This window comes from Myotis myotis, unplaced genomic scaffold, assembly GCF_014108235.1.
Source record: "Myotis myotis isolate mMyoMyo1 unplaced genomic scaffold, mMyoMyo1.p scaffold_m19_p_17, whole genome shotgun sequence".
In the NCBI taxonomy this organism is placed as follows: Eukaryota; Metazoa; Chordata; class Mammalia; order Chiroptera; family Vespertilionidae; genus Myotis; species Myotis myotis.
In genome coordinates, this window is record NW_023416321.1 from 4322624 (window position 1) to 4345437 (window position 22814).

At 51.5% G+C, this 22814-nt stretch overlaps 3 protein-coding genes across 10 annotated transcripts in view; 2 read left to right on the plus strand and 1 right to left on the minus strand.

Moving 5' to 3' along the window:
• Positions 1-2659: 2659 nt before the first annotated feature.
• The window catches only part of CPSF4L (cleavage and polyadenylation specific factor 4 like), a 36649-nt gene continuing 16494 nt past the window's right edge, over positions 2660-22814 (plus strand). Inside the window, exons 1-7 of one of the 2 annotated variants that reach the window (XM_036339023.1) lie at positions 2660-2800; positions 3219-3269; positions 4408-4560; positions 7164-7259; positions 8121-8214; positions 10447-10492; positions 14952-15041. In XM_036339023.1, the coding sequence (XP_036194916.1) occupies positions 2698-2800; positions 3219-3269; positions 4408-4560; positions 7164-7259; positions 8121-8214; positions 10447-10492; positions 14952-15041 (633 nt within the window). In that variant the 5' untranslated portion in view covers positions 2660-2697. Of the gene's footprint in view, positions 2801-3218; positions 3270-4407; positions 4561-7163; positions 7260-8120; positions 8215-8607; positions 9548-10446; positions 10493-14951; positions 15042-22814 lie in introns of those variants that run through there. The other variant, XM_036339025.1, reaches the window with a different exon arrangement.
• FAM104A (family with sequence similarity 104 member A) overlaps positions 10464-22814 on the plus strand; it is a 29411-nt gene continuing 17060 nt past the window's right edge. For both annotated transcript variants that reach the window (XM_036339020.1, XM_036339022.1), the window contains exons 1-2: positions 10464-10492; positions 14952-15041. In XM_036339020.1, coding sequence (XP_036194913.1) covers positions 15040-15041 — 2 coding nt within the window. In that variant the 5' untranslated portion in view covers positions 10464-10492; positions 14952-15039. The remainder of the gene's footprint in view (positions 10493-14951; positions 15042-22814) is intronic.
• Positions 14882-22788, minus strand: CUNH17orf80 (chromosome unknown C17orf80 homolog). 6 transcript variants are annotated; one of them, XM_036339005.1, is made up of 6 exons: positions 22515-22788; positions 21927-22040; positions 19309-20832; positions 16412-16519; positions 15769-15873; positions 14882-15021 (listed from the first exon to the last, which is right to left on the minus strand). In XM_036339005.1, exons 3-6 carry the CDS (start codon positions 20804-20806, stop codon positions 14996-14998), a joined length of 1737 nt encoding a protein of 578 aa, XP_036194898.1. In that variant the 5' UTR covers positions 20807-20832; positions 21927-22040; positions 22515-22788; the 3' UTR covers positions 14882-14995. The 6 variants fall into 6 exon arrangements, 5 of the variants coding, with proteins under 5 accessions (XP_036194898.1, XP_036194899.1, XP_036194900.1 ...); XM_036339006.1 differs by lacking the exon at positions 22515-22788 and adding an exon at positions 22262-22506; XM_036339007.1 differs by lacking the exon at positions 22515-22788 and adding an exon at positions 22206-22262.

The window sequence follows — 22814 nt, forward strand, 5'->3', positions numbered from 1 at the left end:
GGGTGGGGATTGGACTCTCTCTCTTTTGGGGGTGGGGTGGGGGGTGGGGGTAGTGAGAACAATTCAACCCACAACAGAAGGCATTCATTTTGCAGAAGCAAAACCCTGGAATGTCATTCTTAGGACGCACCCTCGGGAGGAGGGCATCCATCCTGAGGCTTCCTCCCCACACCTGGCCAGGCACAGGTGGGACGGGGGTCGGGTGGAGGCGAGACCTTGACCAGAGGAGGGAGGATGCTGCGGAGAGTCCCCCTCAGCCCTCACGGTGAAGGCTCTGGCCAGCAGGCTGGGAGGACCTCGGCTGCCTCGCCAGGGCTGGATGAATAGCTGTCACCCCCTAAGTACCCGCTGCCCCTGCCTCTGCCCACAGATCTTCCCCAGGGGGCTGAGTGCTGCTCTCCCAGCTTTTTCCAGTCCCTCCACTGGCTTCCTTCTTGATAAAAACTGAGTCCTCCAAGGCACTTCGGCCCCGGTCCTGCTCACTTCTCCAGTCTCTTCCCCATCATGGCCTTTCTCTAAGCCAGGGGTGGGCAAACTTTTTGACTCGAGGGCCACAATGGGTTCTTAAACTGGACCGGAGGGCCGGAACAAAAGCATGGATGGAGTGTTTGTGTGAACTAATATAAATTCAAAGTAAACATCATTACATAAAAGGGTACGGTCTTTTTTTTTTTTTTTTTTTTAGTTTTATTTATTTCAAACGGGCCGGATCCGGCCCGAGGGCCGTAGTTTGCCCACGGCTGGTCTAAACCCTCAACTGTCCCCTCAGCCTGCATGTTGCTGCATGGCCCAGTGCCTGGTAGAGCGGGCCCCTCGTCTGGAATGTTCTCTCCCATTGTCACCAGACTCTCCCCCGAGAGCCCTCCCTGCCACCCCTCTCTGCCCCTGCTTGGTGGCCCCCCTTACCAGGATCACACTGTCGCCAACCACCCCCTTGTATAACTGCTGCTGAGTGTGCCCCCCTTGACTGGGTGGCCCCCGAGAGGCAGGGACACAGTCCTTTGTTGGGGGGCCCCCGGTCCCTGGTACAGAGAGAGGCTCCTCGGGTGTTCATAGAAGGAAATCATCAAAAGACGTGGATTTTGCCCGGCCGGCGTGGCTCGGTGGTTGAGCATCAACCTATGAACCAGGAGGTCACAGTTCAGTTCCCGGTCAGGGCGCATGCCCAGGCTGTGGGCTCGATCCCAGTGAGGGGCCGTGCAGGAGGCAGCCCACCAGTGATGCTCTCTCATCACTGATGTTTCTATTTCTCTCTCCCCCTCTCCCTTCCTCTCTGAAATCAATAAGAATATATATTTTTAAAAAGAGATGTGATTTGAATTCCATTATTGCCACCCCCCAACCACGTGCCCTTGGCTTTGCTGGGTCTCCGTTTCCTCCCCTGCCTGCCTGCCTGCCTGCCAGGTGGGCGCGGGCCTTAGAGGAGCCCGTGTCGATCGATGAGTCTTCCTGGACTAATCAGGGCCCACAAATAGGGCATCTCTCCAGGGACCCCCGCCCGGGGCCCCCAGCTCTGCCCTGGGCCGTCCTGGGAATGTGGTTGGAGGGAGGCCCACGCTTCCGGAAATTCTGGCTCCCCTCCCTGCCCTCCCGGCTCCCTGGCCTCGGGTGTACCTCTCCAGCTATTTTCCTTTCGGATCGGAGTTCCCAAGAACAACAAACCAGGAGCACAGGCCCGGGAGCCAGGAGCCAGCAGGCTCCTTCTTGTTGGCCCAGCTGCGGGCCTGCAGGGGCTCGAAGGAGGGCATTGGGTTCTGTGGGCATGGGCTCCCCTGTGACTCAAGCACCAGCTCCAGTTAGAGGGAAGCCAATGAGGGGGCCTGGGCCGGGGGAGGGGCGGGGGAGGCCTGTCCCAGTTAGAGCCCCACAAAGCTCCTTTGAAAGCAAGTTCAGATGTCCCCAGGCCAGGGGGCAGGGGAGCGGGGGGTGGTTAATAATAATAAAACAACATTTGCATAGAGATTTCGGGTACAAAGCACTTTCTCAGGGGCGGGGAGGCGCCGGGGTGGCCCCGCCGAGTGCTGGCGGGGAGGCCCATGGAGCCTGGATGGGCCCCACCCCCCGCCCAGCGTGCGGTCGTGCGCGAGGCAGCGAGGCAAACAAAGCGCCATTCATCCAACTTTTTCCGATTCCTCCGAGTTTCAGCGTCGCTTCCCGCTCTCCCAGGAAGAGCTCACCGGGGCCTGTCACTCAGGGCAGAAAGGGGGTGTCAGGAGTCCCGGAGGGAGGGGTTGGCTGGGGCCCGAGGGGAGGGAGGGGGAGGCAGGGGGGCCCCGTCCCTCTGCGCCCCCGCCCCGCCCCCACACCCTCTGGCTCCCCAGCGCCTGCCAATCCGAGCAGCCTGGCTGTGGTTGGTTTGCACAGATCCTCTGGCCAACCTGGGCCGCGTCTTCATGTTGGAAGTATGAGCTCAGGTTTCGGAAGGTCGGTGCATATGCTGCGTGTGGGTTTGGGAACAAGCAGAGATGAGCGCGTGGGGCTCTGCGATCCCTCCCCCAGCTCACACAGTGTGGGGTGAGGGGCCCTGGGGCGGCTGCACCTGCAGGGGGGCGGGAGGGGGAGACAGCTGGGCCAGTCTGTAGCCTGGCAGCCACCTGGCCCCTGATCAGACCCTGGCCCTTTAAGGGCCCCAGAGCTTTATAGGGTCCACCTGCAGGGGCTCCGGCAGTTGCTAGCAGCCCCAGCAGGAGATGGAAGATGGAAGAGGTCATTGCGGGGCTGGAGCGGTTCACCTTCACCTTGGAGAAGGACGTAGAGATGCAAAAGGGCATTGAACCCCTGCCTTTCCAGGGCATGGACAGTGAGTGAGGAGGGCGCCAGCCGTCCCTCCCCCTCTCCCTCCTCCTCCCCGCTGCTCTGCAGGCCTCTCTGCTCAGCATCTGCTGGGCAGCTCCTGCTCTGCTGCTCCCCGGGGGGCTGAGCTGGGGCCCACAGCCTGGGATTGCCAGCGTAGCCCCTCTCTTCTCAGAGGCTGGGGCCTCCCCTCCTACATCCTGCGTGGGGTTCCCTGGAAAATAGGGCTGGCTCCCCGGCTCCCAGGCTGGCCTCAGGCTCCTCCGTTGCAGACTCGGGGCTCAGGTGTTGAGGTTCCCAGGCTGGTTCTAGGGGCCAGCATCCAAAGGCAGGACTGGGGTGGGGGGGGAGGCTTTGGGGAGGTTGCTGACGGAGGAAGGGCCCTCTGGGGAAGCTGCCGCCTCTGTTTCCTTCCCCCCTTCTAGAGTCGAGCTCAGCTGTGTGCAACTTCTACGCTAAGGGGCTGTGTGAGAAAGGTGGGTCGGCAGGTGGGCCGAGTCCAGGCCACTCTGGGCTCAGCGTAGCCTCGAAGAGGGGGTTGAATTCGCACCTGGGGAGGGGAAGTCGGGATGGGGTAGAATTTTTTTGTTTTTAATCCTCACCCAATGTTATTTTTACCATTGACTTTTAAAAATATTTATATATTTTATTGATTTTTTTTTTTTTTTACAGAGAGGAAGGGAGAGGGATAGAGAGTTAGAAACATGGATGAGAGAGAAACATCGATCAGCTGCCTCCTGCACACCCCCCACTGGGGATGTGCCCGCAACCAAGGTGCATGCCCTTGACCAGAATCGAACCTAGGACCCTTCAGTCCGAAGGCGGACGCTCTATCCACTGAGCCACACTGGTTAGGGCGATTTTTTTTTTTTTTTTGATAGTGGAAGGGAGAGAGAAAGGGGGAGGAGAGAGAGAGAGAGAGAGAGAGAGAGAGAGAGACATCAATTGGTTGCCTCCTGCATGGGCCCGACCACGCTTGTCCTCTGAAGCCGTGTGGGGCCGCCCAGCTGTTCCAGATGCAGGAGACCAGGCCCCTTAGAAATGTGGGGCCTGGGGTGTCCCTCCTGCTGATGGAACAGCGGCTGATGACGGCGATAGAGCTAAATCTCACATTCCCGCTTCCTTCCTTCCTCACGGAGCTGGCTCCGACGTCATCCTCACTCGTGGTCACGCTAGGCCTCTAGAATCAGGAGGCATAATTTTTTTTTAACACATGAATCCAATGGGCCCTTAATGAGCATGTACTATGTGACAGGGACTGTGCTGTGGGGGGCAGGGTACAGGCCTGGGGACCATGCCTCTGCTCTCTGGTGGGAGCCCCACTGTGAGCCTGGAGGAGAGGGGGTGTCCCGACAGCTGGGGGCTTCCTGGGGTTTGACGGGCACCACACCAGGCAGAGAGGAAAGTCCGGGCAAAGGTGTGGCCGTGGGCACAGCCATCTCTTCGGACCATAGCAGGTCCCCCCCCCCCCACCCCGTTGCCTCTGGCCCCGTTTCTAGCCACCGCCAGGGTCCAGGGGAGGGGATTAGAGGGGGCAGCTGGGTCTACGCCCAGGGGTGAGAGGGCCACAGCTGGGGGTGACGGGGGCTCCCAGCTGGGCGCTCTGGTCCCCAGGGAGGCTGTGCCCGTTCCGGCACGACCACGGGGAGAAGACGGTGGTGTGCAAGCACTGGCTCCGCGGGCTGTGCAAGAAGGGCGACCAGTGCCGGTTCCTGCACCAGTACGACCTCTCCAGGATGCCCGAGTGCTACTTCTTCTCCAAGTTCGGTGAGGCCCCCTGGCTCCTGTCCGTTCCCCGGTGATGGCAGCGGCGGCGGCTGCGGGATGGCATGCTTGGGAGGGACCCCAAAGGAGGCCTTGCGTGTCTCAGGGGGCAGGTCAGGCCTGTCTGAACCTCAGACGCCTGCCTCTCCGACCGACGCCCTAGAGAAAGTGGAACTGAACTCTGGTCCTGGGTTATCTGCCCCTGCCAGGCTGGGGCACACACTCCCACCCAAGGGAAGGAGAGGGTGTGGCTGGATCAAAGGCCGAGCCGTTTCCCTCCGCAGCCCTGGCTCAGTCACACCCAGACTCACTGTCCGGAAACGGCCTCGAATGGGCCATCTCTCGGTCCGGGGTTTGGTAGGGGGGACCAGGCCAGTGGTTCCCCAGCAGCAGGCACGTGGGGGCCCCATTCCCGTGCTCGCCACTCCCACCAAGCACTTGTCCCTTGACCTGCACCAGCGTATAATTTTCCAACTGCTTCGCTATTTTAAACTCGCACTTTAGAAGAAAACTGTATATTCTTCCATAAGTGGAAAGCTAGCATCACTCGCTGGCAATAAAAGGTAACTGGAAACAAACAACCCTGGGGCTCAGAAGTGGAGCCCCTGAAATTATCTTGTGGGGTCAGGTCTGGGCCTCAAGTCCTCCTGTTGTCATCCAAGGGGCTGTGGGGCAGGACCCACACCACTTCTTGCCTCATGTAGGTGTGGACTCTGAATATTTCCTTCTCCCGAGAGTTCTACAGCTCCGTGCTTTCCAGAACAGGAGCCTTAAGGATGGTCTAGTCCAGTGGTGTTGAAAGTGTGTTCTGAAGAGTGACCTGGAGGAGGGAGAGCTGGGACAGCCTCGGGGCGGGGGGGGGGGGTTGCCTCTGCCGGTGGCGGTGGCTGTGGCTGTGGCTTTGAAACTGAGCCAGCTTTGGGGGCAGGTGGGGAGGTCCTGGCGAGAGCTCCTCCCAGGCCCAATCCGTTTCCTGCCTGGTCCTCGGAGCTGAGAGCTGTGGCAGTTGACGAGGGCTGCCCGCACATGTCCCTTCAGGACAAAGTTGATCTGGGGCCTGGCTCCCCTCAGTCATCGCATAAACCTCTTTCCTTTTGAAGTACTACTATTGACTCCTTCAGTAACCCTGGTTTTCTTTTGGGGATACTGTGCTGGACATGGATGCAGGAATAGGACCAGGTCCCCTTCTGCGCGTGTAAACCCATGATTGCAATACTACGTAATGTATGTTTTTGCTCTTGGAGTAAATGAATGAATGTCTCTTTCTAATCGCATGCCGAAGTAATTATCATTCTTGTTGGAAGTAAGTCGTTTTGTTTTTAAAGAGATTGTTGGGGCGTGTGGGAGTGGGGAGGGGTGAGGAAATCCGTGGTCTTTTGACCCTGTTCCTGGCTGTGCCCATCAAAAAGGTACCCGGGTGTCTCTGGAGAATGAGGTGCGGGCGCCACCTGCTGGCGATGAGAGGAATGCAGCGTCGTGCATCCAGGGCAGAAAGGCAACCCCAGTGCATAGGGTGACTTCCCGCTGTCTCCATCTATCCGGTGTTCACCAGCCCCTGCAGGGGGTTGAGGCGGGGGAAGATGTCCCTTGGATGCCTTAGAAGGCCCAGCCCAGAGTCAGGTGCACGCTGGCGATGAGACAGCTAACCCCCTTATGATGTGAGGAGCCTGTGAAAATGGACATCCCACCTGCCCTGTCTGGTCACTGGCATCTTCGCTTGTGAAAGGAGAGGGCTGGGCAAGAACAGAGGCTCCGGCCTCTTAGGGGCCAGTGGGTTCTCCTTCAGGTGAGCCCTTGCTCTGCAGAATCCCAGGGTACGAAACAGGTCTCTATGAGCAGTTTGAAAACCAATGGCATAGGCATCTCGGAGCACCTTTCAGCGCCGAAAGGCACAGAGTTGTAGGCCTTTAAGGGGGATGAGATGGGAATCCCCTGCCCCCTGTTCCCTCCCCCCCTCCCCCCGTGGTGCCTTCAGAGCCCCTGGGTCACTAAGAGACATCTAACAGTGTCCTCACCGGTGACTCTTGAGTAGTGTGTGCAAACTCCGGGGAGCCAGGTGTGTGTGTGGGAGGGGCCTTGGTCTCACCCACAGTCTCCATCCCTGGGCCAACTCTGAGGCAGGCTGTGTTCTTGGCAATTTCACCACAAAGAGCTGCACCCGACTCAGGGCGTGTCATCTCACTGCGGAGAGGAACAGTGGCCTTGGTCACAGTGCGTGGCCATGTCTCCTTCAGTGTCTTATGTCGTCTTGGGTCTTTAGCTGCCAGCCCCGGGTCCCACCTTGCCTGCTTCCTGCCTCCCCGATGGCGTCTAACTGCCTTCAGTCCTGTCCCCGCTCCTGGGTACCGGGCCTGCCCCACCCAACCGCTCCAAGTGTGTGCAACCACCCCAAACCCTGCTTAGCAAATGCTGTTGGGGTCCGCCCTTGGTAGAGTGCAGGGAGGATTAGAAATACCTCCCTGTCTTCAAAGCTGCTGACGACCAGAGGGGAGGCAAGGGGCTTCTATTCGAGGGGCAAGGTCAGTGAGGTGTGTGCGTGGGGGGAGGGGGGGCAGAGGTAACCGTGACCATGAGCCCGCTTGTCTAGAGATCGCTGGGGTTTTCAGGTGAGTGCAGCAACAAGGAATGCTACTTTCTTCACATGAAGACAGCTTCCGAGGCCCAGGCCTGTCCTTCGTACGACCAGGGTTTCTGCAAAGACGGTGAGGCCCCGACAGAGGGAGCAAAGGGGATGTGGGGGGCCAGGTGGGCGGTTGTCCAGCAGGGAGGTGGCATGTTGGGGTGAGGTCCCAACAGATGTCGTTCTGGGTTGGAATCCCAGCAGATGTCGTTCCATGGTTCTCAGCTCGCTCCCAGGAGAACCGTCACACTGTGACGTGTGGGCTGGTGTGGGCTGGCGGGCTTCTTGGAGCAGGTGTGGGTGCAATCCCAATGGCTTTGGGGTGTGTCGGCTGCACAACCTTGAACTGCTTGCTTCCTCACTTGTGGAAACAGGAGACGGCTCCATCCTAGGGTCGCCGGGCCGCTCCCATGGGGGACCCCACGGGGAGCCCTTGGCATAGGGTCGGGCCTGTAGGGCACTCGGTTCACCTACCTGGGGGTATCCTGTCACTTAAGCACGTTCCACCTGCCCCATTACAGTCAGCCACTGAGGGGACAGGGACCACAGCAGGGTCCCTGCTGAGCATCCTGTGCCTTCAGGTATGTTGCTGAGTTCTGGGCAGGGTTGCTTTGGGGGGGCGGTGCATTGCAGAGAAGGGGCACCGATGGAGGGTTAGTGAGATGTGGGGTGAGCCTTGCCTCAGCTGCGCCTCCCATGGCTAAAGGAATACGAGACAGCAAATGACCGTCTGCATCCTTCAAGACAGCGTGTTGGGGACACTTCCGACCCTCCACCTTCCGGGGTCCCCTTCCCATCTGTCACGGGGCTAGGAGCAGGTGCTCAGGGCGGTACGGACAGGGTAGGCAGTTGTACACCCATGGCGTGGACTGCGGTGACCATCCCTGGCCTGTGTTCCTCCTTTGCTAACACAGATGCTTCCGGCCGTGTCTCTGCCTGGCAGGTCCCCTGTGTAAATCCCGCCACGTCAAGAGGGTCATGTGCACGAACTACTTCGTTGGCTTCTGCCCGCTGGGACCCGAGTGCCAGTACGCACAGTAAGTGTGATCCCCGGTGCTGGGCCCGCCCTCTGGCTTCCGACCTGGATCCTTCCGTAGCTCCCGACCCAGGTGGGGAATGCAGTGCCCGGCAGCATCTGCCCAGTGTTTTCCCTGCATTGCTCCCTGGACACCCACCCCTCCCTCGGCCACACTGAACCCTGCCCCGGGCTGTTCATGTATGTGCATGCCGGGGACGGGCATGTGGCTCTTCACAGACTGTTCTAGAAACAAGGGTAGGAATGATGCTGGGAGGGCCTGAACTCTCTGCAGCCCTCCCTCCGTCCCCGGGAGGGTCTGGGCTCCTTCCTGGGTCCTCACATGGACGGTGCCTCACGTTAGAGCAGGCGATGGTGAGCGGCCCGGCTGTAACGCCTCTCTCTGCTTCCTCAGCCCCAAGATGGTCCCTTTATTCAACCCAACGCCCCGAGGTGAGTGCGGGCAGCAAGGGCTGTGTCTCACGCCGGTTCCTCACTGGGCCCGGGGACCTTGAGTCCCCAGCACTGCCTGTCCCCACTGCCCTCGCTCACGCCATCCGCCGTCTCCCCGTCCTGGGGAAGGCACACACCTCTGCATGGGTGGCACATACGTGTGGCGGTTCCTCCCAGGCCCCTCCAGCTCTGTAACCTCTGCTTCAGGTGGGACTGGTCAGCTCTCAGCCCTGAGGCCTCCCCTCCCCCTTCCCCTTCGCTCCTCACACGGGCGTGGTGTTAAAGAGCAGGGGCCAGTCACTGTGCTTCAGGCCCTGGTGGCGTGGGGTCCCTGTGGGAACAGCACTTCCTATGGACGCCAGGTGCAGTTGACGGCCTCCAGGAGGGTCAGTAAACCATGGCCCGCGGGCCAAGTCTGCTCCCCCTCCCCTTCCTGGTTTTTGGGCAGCCTGGACCGAGGAATGATTGCTGCTGAGCTCCTGTTCACTAGCTGGCCAGGCTGGGATGGCAATGGGCGGGAGGAGGGCGCCCCCTGCTGGTTCTGAGTGGCATCTCCCCTAGAAAATGGGGAATTCATAAGCCCATTTCTAACTTTGGTCAAATGTTGTGTTTTCAGCAGTGAGAATGGTAAATAAAGGCATTTCAAAGCCTGGCTTCTGCCTGAACGCCTGGCCGGGGCTGCACCCTCGGGGAGAAGGGGCTGCGTGTGCACAGAGGAATGTCTGCAGGAGCTCTTTGTTCCGTACTCTCCTGCGTCCCCTGTATCTGCAGCTCACCTGGCTGTGGGGCTCAGCCCCTCCTGCTTCTATCCGGCCACCTCGAAAGCCCCCTTTCCGAATGGGGTGCCTGCTTCTCCCCCTTCCGATGGCACCTCAGGAGCAGCTGCTCTCCTACTGCCTGGGGGCCGGGGCGCAGGGCAGGGCCCTTCAGCAGGATGGGGGGGGGGGGTGTTTTCTGTCCAGGGCTGGAGGGCGGGTGATTAGCTGCATCATGTGTGACTCCTCTCCTGCCAGATAAGAAAGCCGCACCTGGGCTTGGGAGTGGGAGGGAAGGGAGGGGGACAATGGCACCCCAAAGGTATGACAGGGACATGGCAACCACCTAATCTTGTTCTTGTTGCCAGACATATTTCTTTAAAAGGCTAGTAAGGCCCAGACTAGTTTGTCTCAGTTGACAGAACATCAGCCCGTGGATTGAAGGGTCCCGGGTTCGATTCCAGCCAAGGGTATGTACCTTGGTTGCAGGCTCGATCCCCAGTAGGGGGCGTGCAGAAGGCAGCTGATCAGTTTCTCTCTCATCGATGTTTCTAACTCTGGATTCCTCTCCCTTCCTCTCTATAAAAGTCAATACAATATATATTTAAAAAAAGGCTAGTAAGTTTCCATGTCTTACTTTGCTGCCTACGAGTCCTCTGGAGTTATTTGTGTACAGTGTCCGTAGGACTTGGGGGGCAGCGTGGGCAGGCAGCACCTGGGTTTCTCTCTCGCTGTCCTCTGGTTTATCAGGACATCATGCTTCCTCACACCTTCATGCGATGCCTCTAACTGTCCTGAACTCTGACCTCTCTGTTCTGCCCGTCAGGGTGAGAGGTAAGGGCAGACCCTCGCCCTCCTCCCACATCCGACTTCCTGGCCTGAATCTCCAGGCCTGTTTGGGCCCGAAGTGGAGCTTCACTGATGAGCAGAAGCCACCGGGTTCCGCGGAGCCAGCTTTCTCCTCTGGTTCCCTGGACAGCCTAGGGGTTTTTTGGGGGGGGGTCTGAATTGACAAAAACCAACGCCACTAACCCTTTCTCTTTCAGTGTGAAAAAATGGGCCACTCTGCCATCAACTGCACAGACTGAGCAGGTGAGAGCTCTCCGAACGCAGCCCCTGGGCTGTCTGGGGAGCATGGGGCCTGCGGCCTGGACCCCGTGCCCATTCTGCGGGCTTCTGTTCCCAGCGTCCCGAGAGCCCGCCGTGGCCTGAACGGGGTGCGGCGCCGAGGGGCCTGCTCAGGTCCGTTTACTTCCGCCCGTCCTGCCAGTGAATGGGCGACGGAAGGTGCCACAGGACCGGAGGCAGGGCCTGTGGCAGGAAACAGGTGTGCAGGAGCGGAAGCTCAAGTCCCCGGGAGCCAGTCGGGGCTGCGCGGGCGGGTCCTGTGCACAGGCCTCCACTGCTGCCGCCAACTGGCAATTGGCGCAAGCGGCTCCTCAGCACGCAGCTGCATGCCTGCTGGCTCACGTCTAAGGCTATCTTCATGCCTGCCTGTGCGGGGAAGTGCCGAGAGGTAGATATATGAGCAAGGCTTACCCTTGCACAGGGAGGCAGGACGTGACATGGAACTAAAGTTTAAGGCTGTAGATGCCGACACCAAGGCACTGAATCTGCTGGGAGGAATGGGGGCGCTAAGCTGTGCCTTTTGGGGAAATGGAGGAAAGAGCTACTCCCTCTGTCCCATAATAATAGTAGCAGTTGATGAATGTAATTTGTCCCATAATAATAGTAGCAAAAGAAAATAAATATAGAACGCAACATTTATTATCAAAAAACTAGATTAAATTAAACAATAAATTAAAAATAGTACTCCTAATTTTTGAGTGTTCAGATAGTTTCTGGATTTTTCAATAACTTCGTTACTGCATTTTAAACTTGTAGGTAGGATCCCTTGGCTGCGAAGCTTTGCTTTCCCTGTATGCGTGAGCTTAAAATTATTGGCACCATCGTTCTTCATTGCTTCCAGCATAACTTGTTGAAGTGACAGAAACGTATTATCCAGTATTTTCGGGAGAAATATTATCAAAGGCTAATATGGTGCCTCTTCTGCTAAGAGGAATATGTCTTAAGTTTTTCAAGTTTTTCTCCATAATCTTTGCATTTACGTCCAGTTTTATTTTTTCAAAGAATCAGCATTAGCATAAGATTCTCCTTGACAATTATTTTCGGAAGCACGTTTCCAAATTCTTGATATGGCCATTCTGTTGCACTTAAATTGTTTTGCAGCTAACGTAATTGCACCTTTCTGCAACTTTCCCTTTTTCTTTTGATGCACCAAGAACTGGACAATCGCAACTCGATCTTTGCTTGAAAACTTTTTTTTTCATCTTACTTTTATAATGGGTTGATATTCAACTGAAATAAAACAATTGATTTCGATCAGCAGATGAAATTAGAAAAATAGTTATAATTCGTAATAATTAGATTAACCCAAAAATTGAAAGATGTGTCAAAACAAATGACAGATGTCATGAAACATTGATTTTGATTGAAGGCTTCGCAATTTTGGGCTACAACATGACTTACAGCTGCATTTGCCAATCATTCCCGTTTAAATACTCACTTGCTACTATTATGATGGGACAGAGGGAGTACAGTGTAGGGCGTGTGGCAGGACTCGGCCTGCCCGTGGCAGGTGGAGACAGCTCCCTGCCTGCCAGAGCTGGAGCGAAAGGGTGAGGCAGCCTGAGGGAATGCTGGCCCTGGGAATCGGGTCTGGGAGGCCCAATGGCCAGCTCCCCCGGGGCTGCTCTGTGACAAGTAGCACAGTTATGTAGGCACCTTACCCTCCCAAGTCTCATTCGGAAAACGAGCACAACAGCACCTGCCTCACGGGAGTGGAGAAAAGGAGAGCGTGCACTAAGGAGCCCGCACAGCACTTGGCTCTGACAGGGCGAGCGCCCAATGGCAGCTGCACTTTTGTGTGGGTTATGGTGGGGTCTCTCTTGCTTGGTTCAAGTTTAGAACCCGAACAGAATACACCAGCAGAGGCTTTAGAAGAGCTGTTGTTTTCACTCCTACTGTCCAACCTTGCTGGAATTAACAGGTGCCAGACTTCTAATCTCTGTAAAGTAGGACTTTTCAGTCTAGACCAGTGGTTCTCAACCTTCTGGCCCTTTAAATACAGTTCCTCATGTTGTGACCCAACCATAAAATTATTTTCGTTGCTACTTCATAACTGTAATGTTGCTACTGTTATGAATCGTCATGTAAATATCTGATATGCAGGATGGTCTTAGGCGACCCCTATGAAAGGGTCGTTCGACCGCCAAAGGGGTCGTGACCCACAGGTTGAGGACCGCTGGTTTAGACCAAGGAGGCTCCAAGAAGGAGGTAACTTGCCCAAGGACACAGGTGAGGGTCTGGAAGAGGCAAATAATCAGAAGAGGAGGAGCATAGGGTGGAAGCAGGTATGGAGAGTAAGTAGGAAAATCTATAATTCAGGAAGAAATGGCAGACCAGGGGATGGAGATAGATATATATATATATATATATATATACATACATACATACACACACACACACACACACATACACACACATATACACACATACTAGAGGCCCGGTGCACAAAATTCGTGCATGCACAGTTAGGGTCCCTAGGCCTGGCTAGCGATCAGGTTCCCCACTTCCTTCTTCCCTCGCTCCCTCAGCACCTGGCCAATGCTGGTTGCCTGCCATGTTCTGTGCCGCCCCCTGGTGGTCAGCACACATCATAGCAAGCAATCGAACTCCCAGTCTCCCAGTGGAACTCCCAAGGGGACACTTTGCATATTAGCCTTTCATTCATATATATATATATATATATATATATATATATATATATATATATATATATATATATATATATATATGAGATATATAATCACCCCCTGTGCTAGAAAAGGGGCTGAAGAAAGTTATCTGTTTTGGATATTTATAGACACATTTTTCTATCTGTAAGTATCCAAGTTACTCTCTAGGGGCCAAAACAGAAGTCATAAAATTAGAAAACTGAATATTTTGATGGGGGAAGAGTCATGGAAAACCCATCAGCCCCAAACAACCCTAACAGAGTGAAAGGAATGTTCTTGAACAGGGACAGGGCAGGATTCATGCTTCCAGGACGAGAGGATAAACTGAAACCATTTGCTCACTGCTGTAGTCACTTAAGATGTACAAGAGGTGAGTCAACATTCTTCTCAGTGCACTATTTGCAGCAGCTTTACAAATACGTTAAGAACCTTTCACAGGCTCGCCAGCAACTCTGCACCCACCCTACTCTGCTTTTGTTTCTCAAACCTGCCCAGATCTGAGGGCCAAACCATTCCCGAGGGGACGGGCCAATGTATGCAGATTTTCTGTCGATGCAGCTATCTATACAGGCAGTCCTCGGGTTACCAAACTCGATGTACGTCGTTTCGTGGTTACGTGGCCATCTCCCATTTATTTATAAAAAAAAAAGTTCTGTCATTTCAACGTATGTACATATGTGCTTTGTTTTTTATTATTTATGTACCACAAGTACAAGTCAGGAATCATTATCTGATTTCTTTTAAATTTTTTTTACTGTTTCACTTCATTACTGCTGTGTATGTGCTCCATGTGAGTGATGTAGGTGCTTATGTAGGTGGGTTCCGACTTTCGGTGAAAATTGGGTTATGTTGCACCGAAGGAACGAATCTCCGACATAACCCGAGGACCTACTGTATATATAAAAGGCTAATATGCTAAGTGTCCAACCGTCCGGGTAATGATGTCACATAGCAACGCCCAGCTTCCTCTCCCTAGTGACTAGCCTCCCTGCAGTTTCTTCAGCCCAGAAACACGACTTGCTTTATAGGCAGGTGGAAACATTTCACACTTGAACCAAATGTCTGTGAAGCATTTTCCCATGCCTCATCTCATTTGATCCTCACAGAAGTCCTGGAGTAGGTAGATATCAGAAAGCAGGACTAATTAAGCAAGTTTATTTTATATATATAAAAGGCTAAGTTGACTCACGCATGAGCAATACATATAAAGCTCTTGCTGGCGCCAATTGCACGTGTATTTCCATCTGTCATTGATCGTGAATTTGGTCGACACTTCTATTATAGAGAAAGGGTGAATAGCGATATTAAAATATTTCTTTCAATTAATTTCCTTTCAATGTGTATGAATTTGTGCATTGGGCCACTAGTTATTCTATATCAGTATATATGTAGCTCAGTATCTAGTGTAGATGAATTGCAGTAATATGTCAAAGTGTAGAGAATTTTAGGCAGAGAGACTTAAAATGGAGATATTAGTCTTCACAGAAGATTGGGAAATCACTAAAAATTTAACGATAAACTTTGTCATCATCACGTCTCCTTGAATAACATCAGCCTTTATGAACAAACATACTGATTTTTCCCGGTAACTTCCAGTGACTTTTGAGAGCAAGTCAGAGAAACAGCCAGACAGAACCAGATCTGTCCACGTGTAAAAAAACATACTCCTAAATGACTGCTTTCCATTCAATAATTTATTCTTTCCCTCCCTCTTATGCCCCGACACAACTTGAACTTGTGAACCGTGCCTGCAGTCGTCTCCAGAGTCCTCTCCAGTGCACTCTCCGTGGAGCTCGGGTCAACGTTGCTTCCGCCAGCCAAGCTCTTTGGATAAACAGATAAATGTAAGGATCTGGGAGGCCACTTGAATCGACTCTTTATCTCTCCTCTCTACAGATCATGCTGTTAAACTGAGATGTTTGGGAATTCTATTGGCTATTCATGTTAATGGTTACCTTGTATTTTTACACCAAAAGTTTTCATCTGAAAGTGTTGGGCCTCTTTTTTTTAAAAATTGTGGGAAAAATACTGGGCTCTTTTAATATCTTTCCATGTTTTTTTAAACTTTTAACTATAAACATGTTTTTATAAAATAATACATTAAAAAATAAGCAAAAGTCATCTTGAACTGAAAGAGAAATGAACCAAGCATTTGGCACAAGTGGAAGTGCCGACCCAGCGGGAAGTGCCTGTGACAGCTACAAGCTGGCGACTGACAGCTGTATCCTGTTTCTCCTCTCTTTGGGGGCAGAAAGCTGGTTTCAATCCTAAAAAAAAGTTCTTAGGTAGGAAATAAAAAGACACCCCTGAGAAGAACCCCATCTTCCAGGGGCAAACAGATCTCCCTAACAACCTTAACCGAGCACAAACGCAATTATGTAAATCTAGTCACAAAGGCCACTGTAACCCAAACCTTTCACTAGGAAGAACCCCAGCGCCTCAGGCACTAGCTCATCCAGCAGGGCACTCAGTGCCAAGCTGTAATGCTATAAAAGCCAGTGGAGGATCCCTGGGAGGTCCCTGTAACGGGATGTGACCTGTAATTGAGGCTAAAAATATCGAAAGGCTTACTCAGCTGCTTGAAACTCCAGCTACAACAAAGAATGAAGTATCCAGTGAAGAGCATCGTGACGCCACCCACTCCACTCTTCACGGTGGTGCTGCACTTGACCCAGCCTGTAAGACAGAAACAGGGATGCCGGGACCTGTGCCTGAGGCTTACCTGCGGGCTCTCCGTTAGCTGGGGCGATGGAACTGACTCAAAGAATTTACATAGCACTCCTTATGTATGCAAACAGGTGAAAAGGCTGAAGTCTAGAAGACCTCAGTTTTAAAAAATTGTTACTCTTGCTTCTGGGATTTTGGTTAAAATCCTTAGGAGGAGACGAATACCTCTGATTGGTTAACCTAGGTTTAGAGCCCTCCTGGTTTTGGGACAGTCAATGTGGGCAAGGGAGACATGGTGTAGGTGGCAGAGAGGCGGGGTAGGCATTAAAAACCGAAAGCTGTTCAATAAATGGCAGCTACTACTTTATTAACTTTGGTGCTTTTGATGACGTCAGACTCCAGAATGAAAGCAAACAGAGGAGCAGGAAGACAGCACATTTCTCTTTCCTTTAGCCGTGCGTTACGTAACAGTCACGGCTGAAGTAGAAAAATTCTCCCAAAGCTTGGAACCAGCAACAGAGCCCAACAAGTGATGACTGCGCCTCACCTTTGTGAACAGCTCCCAAGAGCCGCATTAGAGACACGTTGGAGGTGGTAAGCCTGGCCGGCGGTTCCCAACTCCACAGAGCAGTCGAACTTCTTTCCAACAAAGGAACTGCGGTCCCAAACAGAAGTCACAGTGATAGTTCATCTGAGTTCTCCCTCTTCCCCAACACTCAGTACCCAAGGCTTCTGGGCTAGGCCTCCGGAAAAGCATGTCCTAAAGAGGTGCGTGGGGCTGCACCCACACTAAGTGCTCCAAGTCACAGCAGCCCCTCAGTCAGAAAAAGGCTCCCCTCGACCTGATGCATCTTCTGCCCAGATGGCCTATGTGATGTGCTGAATGAAACAAATTGCCCTTATTTTCTATCTTCTGCCAAAACATCTGAGCAAAAAGAACTTACAAATTCTATTTTCTTCAAGGCCAGGAAAACTAATTTTTGTAGTAAATCCATGAAAACCCTTCCTGAACCTCAAAAGATGGCTCCTGTTGTTGAATTCATAAGCCAAATTCTTACTCCTGACTTACTAAAACTCTATGGCATCCTTAGAACTACCAGTCTGCGTTGGGACCTCCTAGCCTCGGCCGCCAAAATATACCCATTTTCCATCAGGTCTGAGAGCTTTAGGTTCCACCTGTGCCATCAAAATGACAAGGTAGTCTTTTATGCCTCTCATGGCCCTGGGTACCTTTTCCTCCGGTGGAATCATTTTACCTAGGTTCACTCAGGTATCCTGTGTGGAAGGACTAACTGCGGGTACAGGTTTCCCTATGCAGGAAAGCGGATCTGACACCATTTCAAAGCCCAATGTCCAACAGAAGAAACACTGCCTGGAAAAGCTTGGCAAAGACCATCAACCGAAACTTGATGCTGGGCAAGTTATTTCCTCTCTGGAACTCAGTTTCCTTGTCTATAAAAGGGGTTAAGACCACTCTCCCAGGACTGGTAGACATGCAGGCATTATAGCTGACATAGAGTAAACTCAGTAATTGTTAGCTCACTGGCCCTGCCTGTAGCAAAGAAATGAGTTGGCTTCCTGAGATCAAGGCCAAATGGTCTACCAAAGGTCTTGCCTGAGCAAGGGAATATAGTTCACACTGCTGCAAAGATTCCATGAAAATTCAATTTTAACTTGCAGTCACTGGAGGTAGCCAGTCTCTGGTAAAATAACAAAGCTGAGGAGCCACACTGCCTTTTACTTCTTGTAGATTTGGATGGCCTTGCTGAAGTCCTTGGCCAACTGAGGAATCAGGTCTCTTTCAGTGGCAGCATTAAACTCTGAACATTAGTTGTGAAATTAAATTCTAGTTTCTCAATTTATAACAGAACTAGAGGCCCTGGGATAGACACACATTGTCTGATAGAAATCAAACTAATCACTTATAGAGTGGCACCAGTAAGAGAACAAAACAGTTCTAACCACATTGTGGAGGAACTCATTGTTGAAGGATTATATTTCTCCCCCATATTTAATCTCACAAGCCTAGTGATTTGATGACGTGTTACTGTATCTCTTACCGTATTATTACTGTACTCTTGGGACCCATTCAAGTGAGTGTGTCATCTAATAACTTATATCAGCCATGACATCAACCACTAAGTGCCCCAAAGAGTAGCCTGAGGCAGTTTAAAGGCCATGGATGTACGAGTGAGATGGACCTGGATTTGAGCTGACTGCCATTTACCATATGAAGATGTCGGAGGCTCAGATTCTTCACCTACTGAAGAGGGCGGGTCAGTGACATCACTTCAGAGTTCTTATGAGGTTATTAGGTGACATAATAATGTACTGTACCTAACCTAGCACAATGACTGAAATGGTCACCACTGGACAAACACTGGTTCTTCCCTTTCTCTTCTTAAGTGAAAAGGGGATTTTTCAAGGAAACTCCTTAGTGCTATCAAAGGCAGAACAGAAGGAAACGAGTCCTACATGCTAGGAAGGGGCTTGAGACTACAACTTGGTGAAGAGAGCCTAGATGTTAGACTGCTTGTAGAAAAACCAGTCACTGCTGAGGCAGTTGAAGAAAATGGAGCTTCAGCTAACACCCCTTACCTAATGTTCTTCCATTTAAAAATCTTTAGAAAGGGATAATTTAAAATACAAAAGAAAATGCTTTTGAGACCAGATAAATTGGTGTTTAGTGAATATGTGGTCATCTATAGAATATACCAAAAAGAGGGGACGCTACAGTTAACTCTGCCTGTAGAAAACCTAAAAAAGGGCAAAAACCCCCAAAGCCTCCTGATGAGGAAAATGAGACTTTCTTGGGTCCTATATTCTCTGTGGACTACTTTTTCTAGTGCATGGACTTCCACACCTTTTTTGCAACACCCTCTATTCCTGGTACTGTTCTCCCAACCCTCCACACTTCCCCGGTGTCTGCCTAGACTGGCGTGCCTCCCTGAACAGTTAGTTTTAATCCCATCCTGCCCCCAAATCCAAAGACAGTGTCTGCTTGTACCTTCTTTGCTATTCTAGATTCTCAGATGTTGCATCTAACCATAAACCTGGAACCTATTTTGTGACTGAAATCTGAACAGTGCTGCTTCTTCTTAGGTGGACTCTAAAGTCTTTATGCTTGAGTCTGTTCGGCTTGAATACCCACCCAATTTCTTCTACTGGCCACGTTCCTCCCCAGTGTAGAAATTCAACTATCCACATCACCAGCCAGCCTGGCTTTCAACTACTGGTGGAGGGGAAGGGAGAGGAATAAACCAGTTACCCTTGGAGCAAGAAGTATATATATATATTCAAAGAATCCCTAAGTCCAGTGCATTTAAATGCCCAGGTAGAAATAAGCTAACTGGGGGAAAATATTAGTATTGTGAATCTTATTACTTCAAAAGGCACACAGCAGTTTGTATGAGCGGGATGGCCCTGGAAAATGAGCATATTTACCTTGTGACAGTCTTTCCCCCTGGGGACTGATGAGCTGAGGCTTCTGGGACATTGAATTCCAATACTGAGGCTTCCCTGGCAACACGCCTAGTCCAAGGTAACCAGGATAGAGCTCTGGAAACCACTCCAGCCCCAGGGAGCCATGAAGGGTCTTCCGGTCGGCAATTTCCATCTGCCCGGTGAAGAGGGTTTTGGAAGTACAATGCTGGGTTGAAGGTAAAGACGGCGGGCACTCAGGGTGTAAGGCTTGGGGCCCACAGCCAGATCTGGGCTCCAGAAAGGCTTGCCCCTCCCTTTCCATCAATGCCTTTCCATTAAGGACTTGATTAGGATCGCAGGCTGCCGCTTTCTCTTCTTGCAGAAATTTTATAGCCAGAGACGCAAGACTTTGATTATGTGGCTGTGATATAGAAAGAAATTCATTGCAAATCGTCTGCCTTGGCATGAACAAATCTAAACTGGGACCTTCGCCTCGAGATTTCTTCTCTGTGGCTGGTGCATCCATACTGAAGTTCTCAGAGCTGCTGTTCCTGGAAGGGCGCGCGTGCATTTCCGTCACAGATACAGTTTCCTTTGTGTGTCCTTTGCTCCCACATGCCTCTACTCCAAGGTCAAGTCCTTTTCCCGGGTTGTCCTGGACTTGGACTTTACCTAAGGGGCTGACTTGAAAACCTAAAATTTGTGATTCTGTGTTCTTTTTCTCCTTCTCAGGGTCTCTAACATCAATATACATTTCTGAGAGGTGGTCCTTGGCCTTGGGATCTCTCGCATCACTTGAATACGACGTTCTTTCTCTTTCATCTCCATAATTGAGCTTCATGGGAGAACTATGATAATCACCAGTCGGCATATCTAGTAATTTTACTAGAAGCTTCTGTTTTGAGGGATCAATTGTGTCCAAGTTTAACGTAGCAGAAGTGGCTTGTGCATCATTAGGTAAGGCTGAAGAATATTTTCTATCTTGATTTGACAAAGAAGGTTCCATTGGGCCAAAAGGTAAAGATGCTTTAGTTTGTGACGGATAACTTCTACTCTCCCCTGATTGAGGCAAATCTTTTGCCAGTTCCCTTTTAGGAGTAGCGTTCTTTAATGCATAAAACTGAGCCTTAGCTTCTTCCTTGAAAGTAATCTTTGGTTCAGGATTTTTTGCCATTGTGAGGGAGAGTTGAGTTTGATTTTTGGTGTCATCATCACTTGCCTTTGTATCACCTGCTCTTTCCAGACCAATAGCTGGTAGTGGAAGGGGCTCAGCAGTCCGTTCTGGTTTGTCCCTCATCAACTTACTATTTCTTTTCTCACTCTTTGTCCCCAACTCTCTCTCTTTAGCTTTAGTCAAGTCTTTGATTGGACTTTTCCTTTTCTTAGCATGTGGGAGTGTAGCCTGCTCAGACTGACAAACATTTTGATCAGCAGGTATAGTTAGTTTTATCATCTTACAATGTGGCAAATGGGATTTTAATCGTTTAAAGGGCTTCTTACAGTAAGGACACACGTCCATTCTGGTGGAATCTCACTCTCCTATACCTGAAAAAGGTACATATGAGGTTATGAGGAGCACATAATTTGTAAATGCCAACATTTCATTTATTTCATACCTTTTAAATTCATTTGGTTAAAGATCATTTATCTAGGTTAAAGATAATTTTTTAAAGTTTGTTTCGATCTATTCTTTTTCTTATGAAGATAGAAAACAGAAGACACAGGTTGCTTTTTAGAAAAGCATCCCCAGTTCCACTTAATTTACATTAGGAAGTCTTCTAGGAAGCAATCCTTGCAGAAGACAATCAAATCCACATCCCTGACTAGGAGGTAAGGAAGACCGACTTCCAACTAATGAATTAATGGTTAGTGGAAGGAAAAGATGTTCAAATAACAGTCAGAATAAAAGGTTTGCTACTGAAGGTTGTAGCCAGTCCACTGGGTATCACATGAGTGTAAAAAGAAAAAATTGTCAAAAACCTTTAAACACATCATTCAAGCAAATAATGGTGAAGAATAAAAAACTCAGGCCAGGATTTGAAGGTGGCTGATTATAGCAGTGGTTTCTAAAGTGAAATCTATGGAAGAACCACAGGTGCAAGGAGAAAATATTATAACTCCCATTGTCTAAGCATCGAAGCTCTAGCAACATTTAACATATCAGTAAGTTCCAGGGGGCAAAGACATGTGTAGTCTGCGCACAGCTGTGTTCTCAAAACCTCCCACTGAGCCTGGATGTGATACTCGCTCAGTGAAAACTTTCTCTGCACATAAACACACAAGTATCATTATCAAGTGCTGTAAGTATGAATATCTTCTAACCCCTGGGTCAAAGCGTGAGCTTCCGAAACCGCTTACAAAATAAGGAAGTATAACCTTGGCCATTGCGTGCATCATCCAAGTAACCAACCCACCAGATGCCACGTGAAGTCAGGCAAAGCTGTTTCCTGTCGACAGACTTACAGTTGGAGGCAACCCCTTTGGCAAGACGATGAAAGTTACGGGCCGTTTACTTACAAAAACACACAAGTGAGGCCAGTCCCTGCGCCTTACTCCACCCTCACCCTTAACGTCGTTAGAACAATCTCTTTATCCACAGATGGGGACGTCTTATCGCGAGTTTACAACTGCTTTCTTACCCGAGCTGCTTTCCGTACGCAGGTGCTAATTCTGCGGTGGTCTCTCCCGGATCCCCATGCTTCCCGCTCGCCGATCCCGAGTTTAGCAGAATCAAGTTAGGTTTCCACGTCAGCCTATGCAAGACACCATCAGAGAAGCCGGTCGGCTGAGCCGCAGGCAAACCCCCGGGTTACCAGTAGGGCAGTGCTCCTTCCGTTTTCGGGAAGCAGGGAGTTAAGACTTCCCCCGCCTCCCGGGCACCGGGCCGATCTCAAGGTTACCCTAATCTTAGCCCTCACCGCCTGCGCTCTCCAGCGGACCTTTCCTTCCCCGTCCCGCCTCCCGGCTCCCTTACTGTTCGAAAAGCTGTCTGGCAGCTTCCAGCGGAGTGGGCGGGGACTGCCAGGCAGCTTCCAGGTCCGAGGCCGGCCTCCCCGCAGCCCTGGCCCGAGGCGCCGGAGCCGCTGGGACGCCGAAGGGGGCTCATTCTGCGGCTCCGGAAAGCCCTCCATCTGTTCCGCCACCCGATCGACACCCCTCGCGGCTCAGGATAGTCGCCCTGACATAGGCACCCAGCCGTCGAGACTCCCCTAGACCAGTGTCCTCACCTCCCAAGACCTTAAAGTCCTGGAAGCCCCCGCGACAAGACCCCCAGAGCATCCCACAAGCAGCTTCCCAACGCCCGGTCGCGTCTACATAACTGCCTGATGCTTCGCAGCTATTTTTTAAAAAATCATTACCTCACAGGGACCTAAACTCAAATACTTATTTCTTATTATTATGACATAAGTTGATTTCATTTAACTCTGGCTCGACTTTTACACTGCCCCCCGCTAGGTTGCGACCAGGCGAAAGCTCCAGACACCTCTAGTGAGGTCCTTTTCTCACAGAGGTTCTCAGTAGCTCCT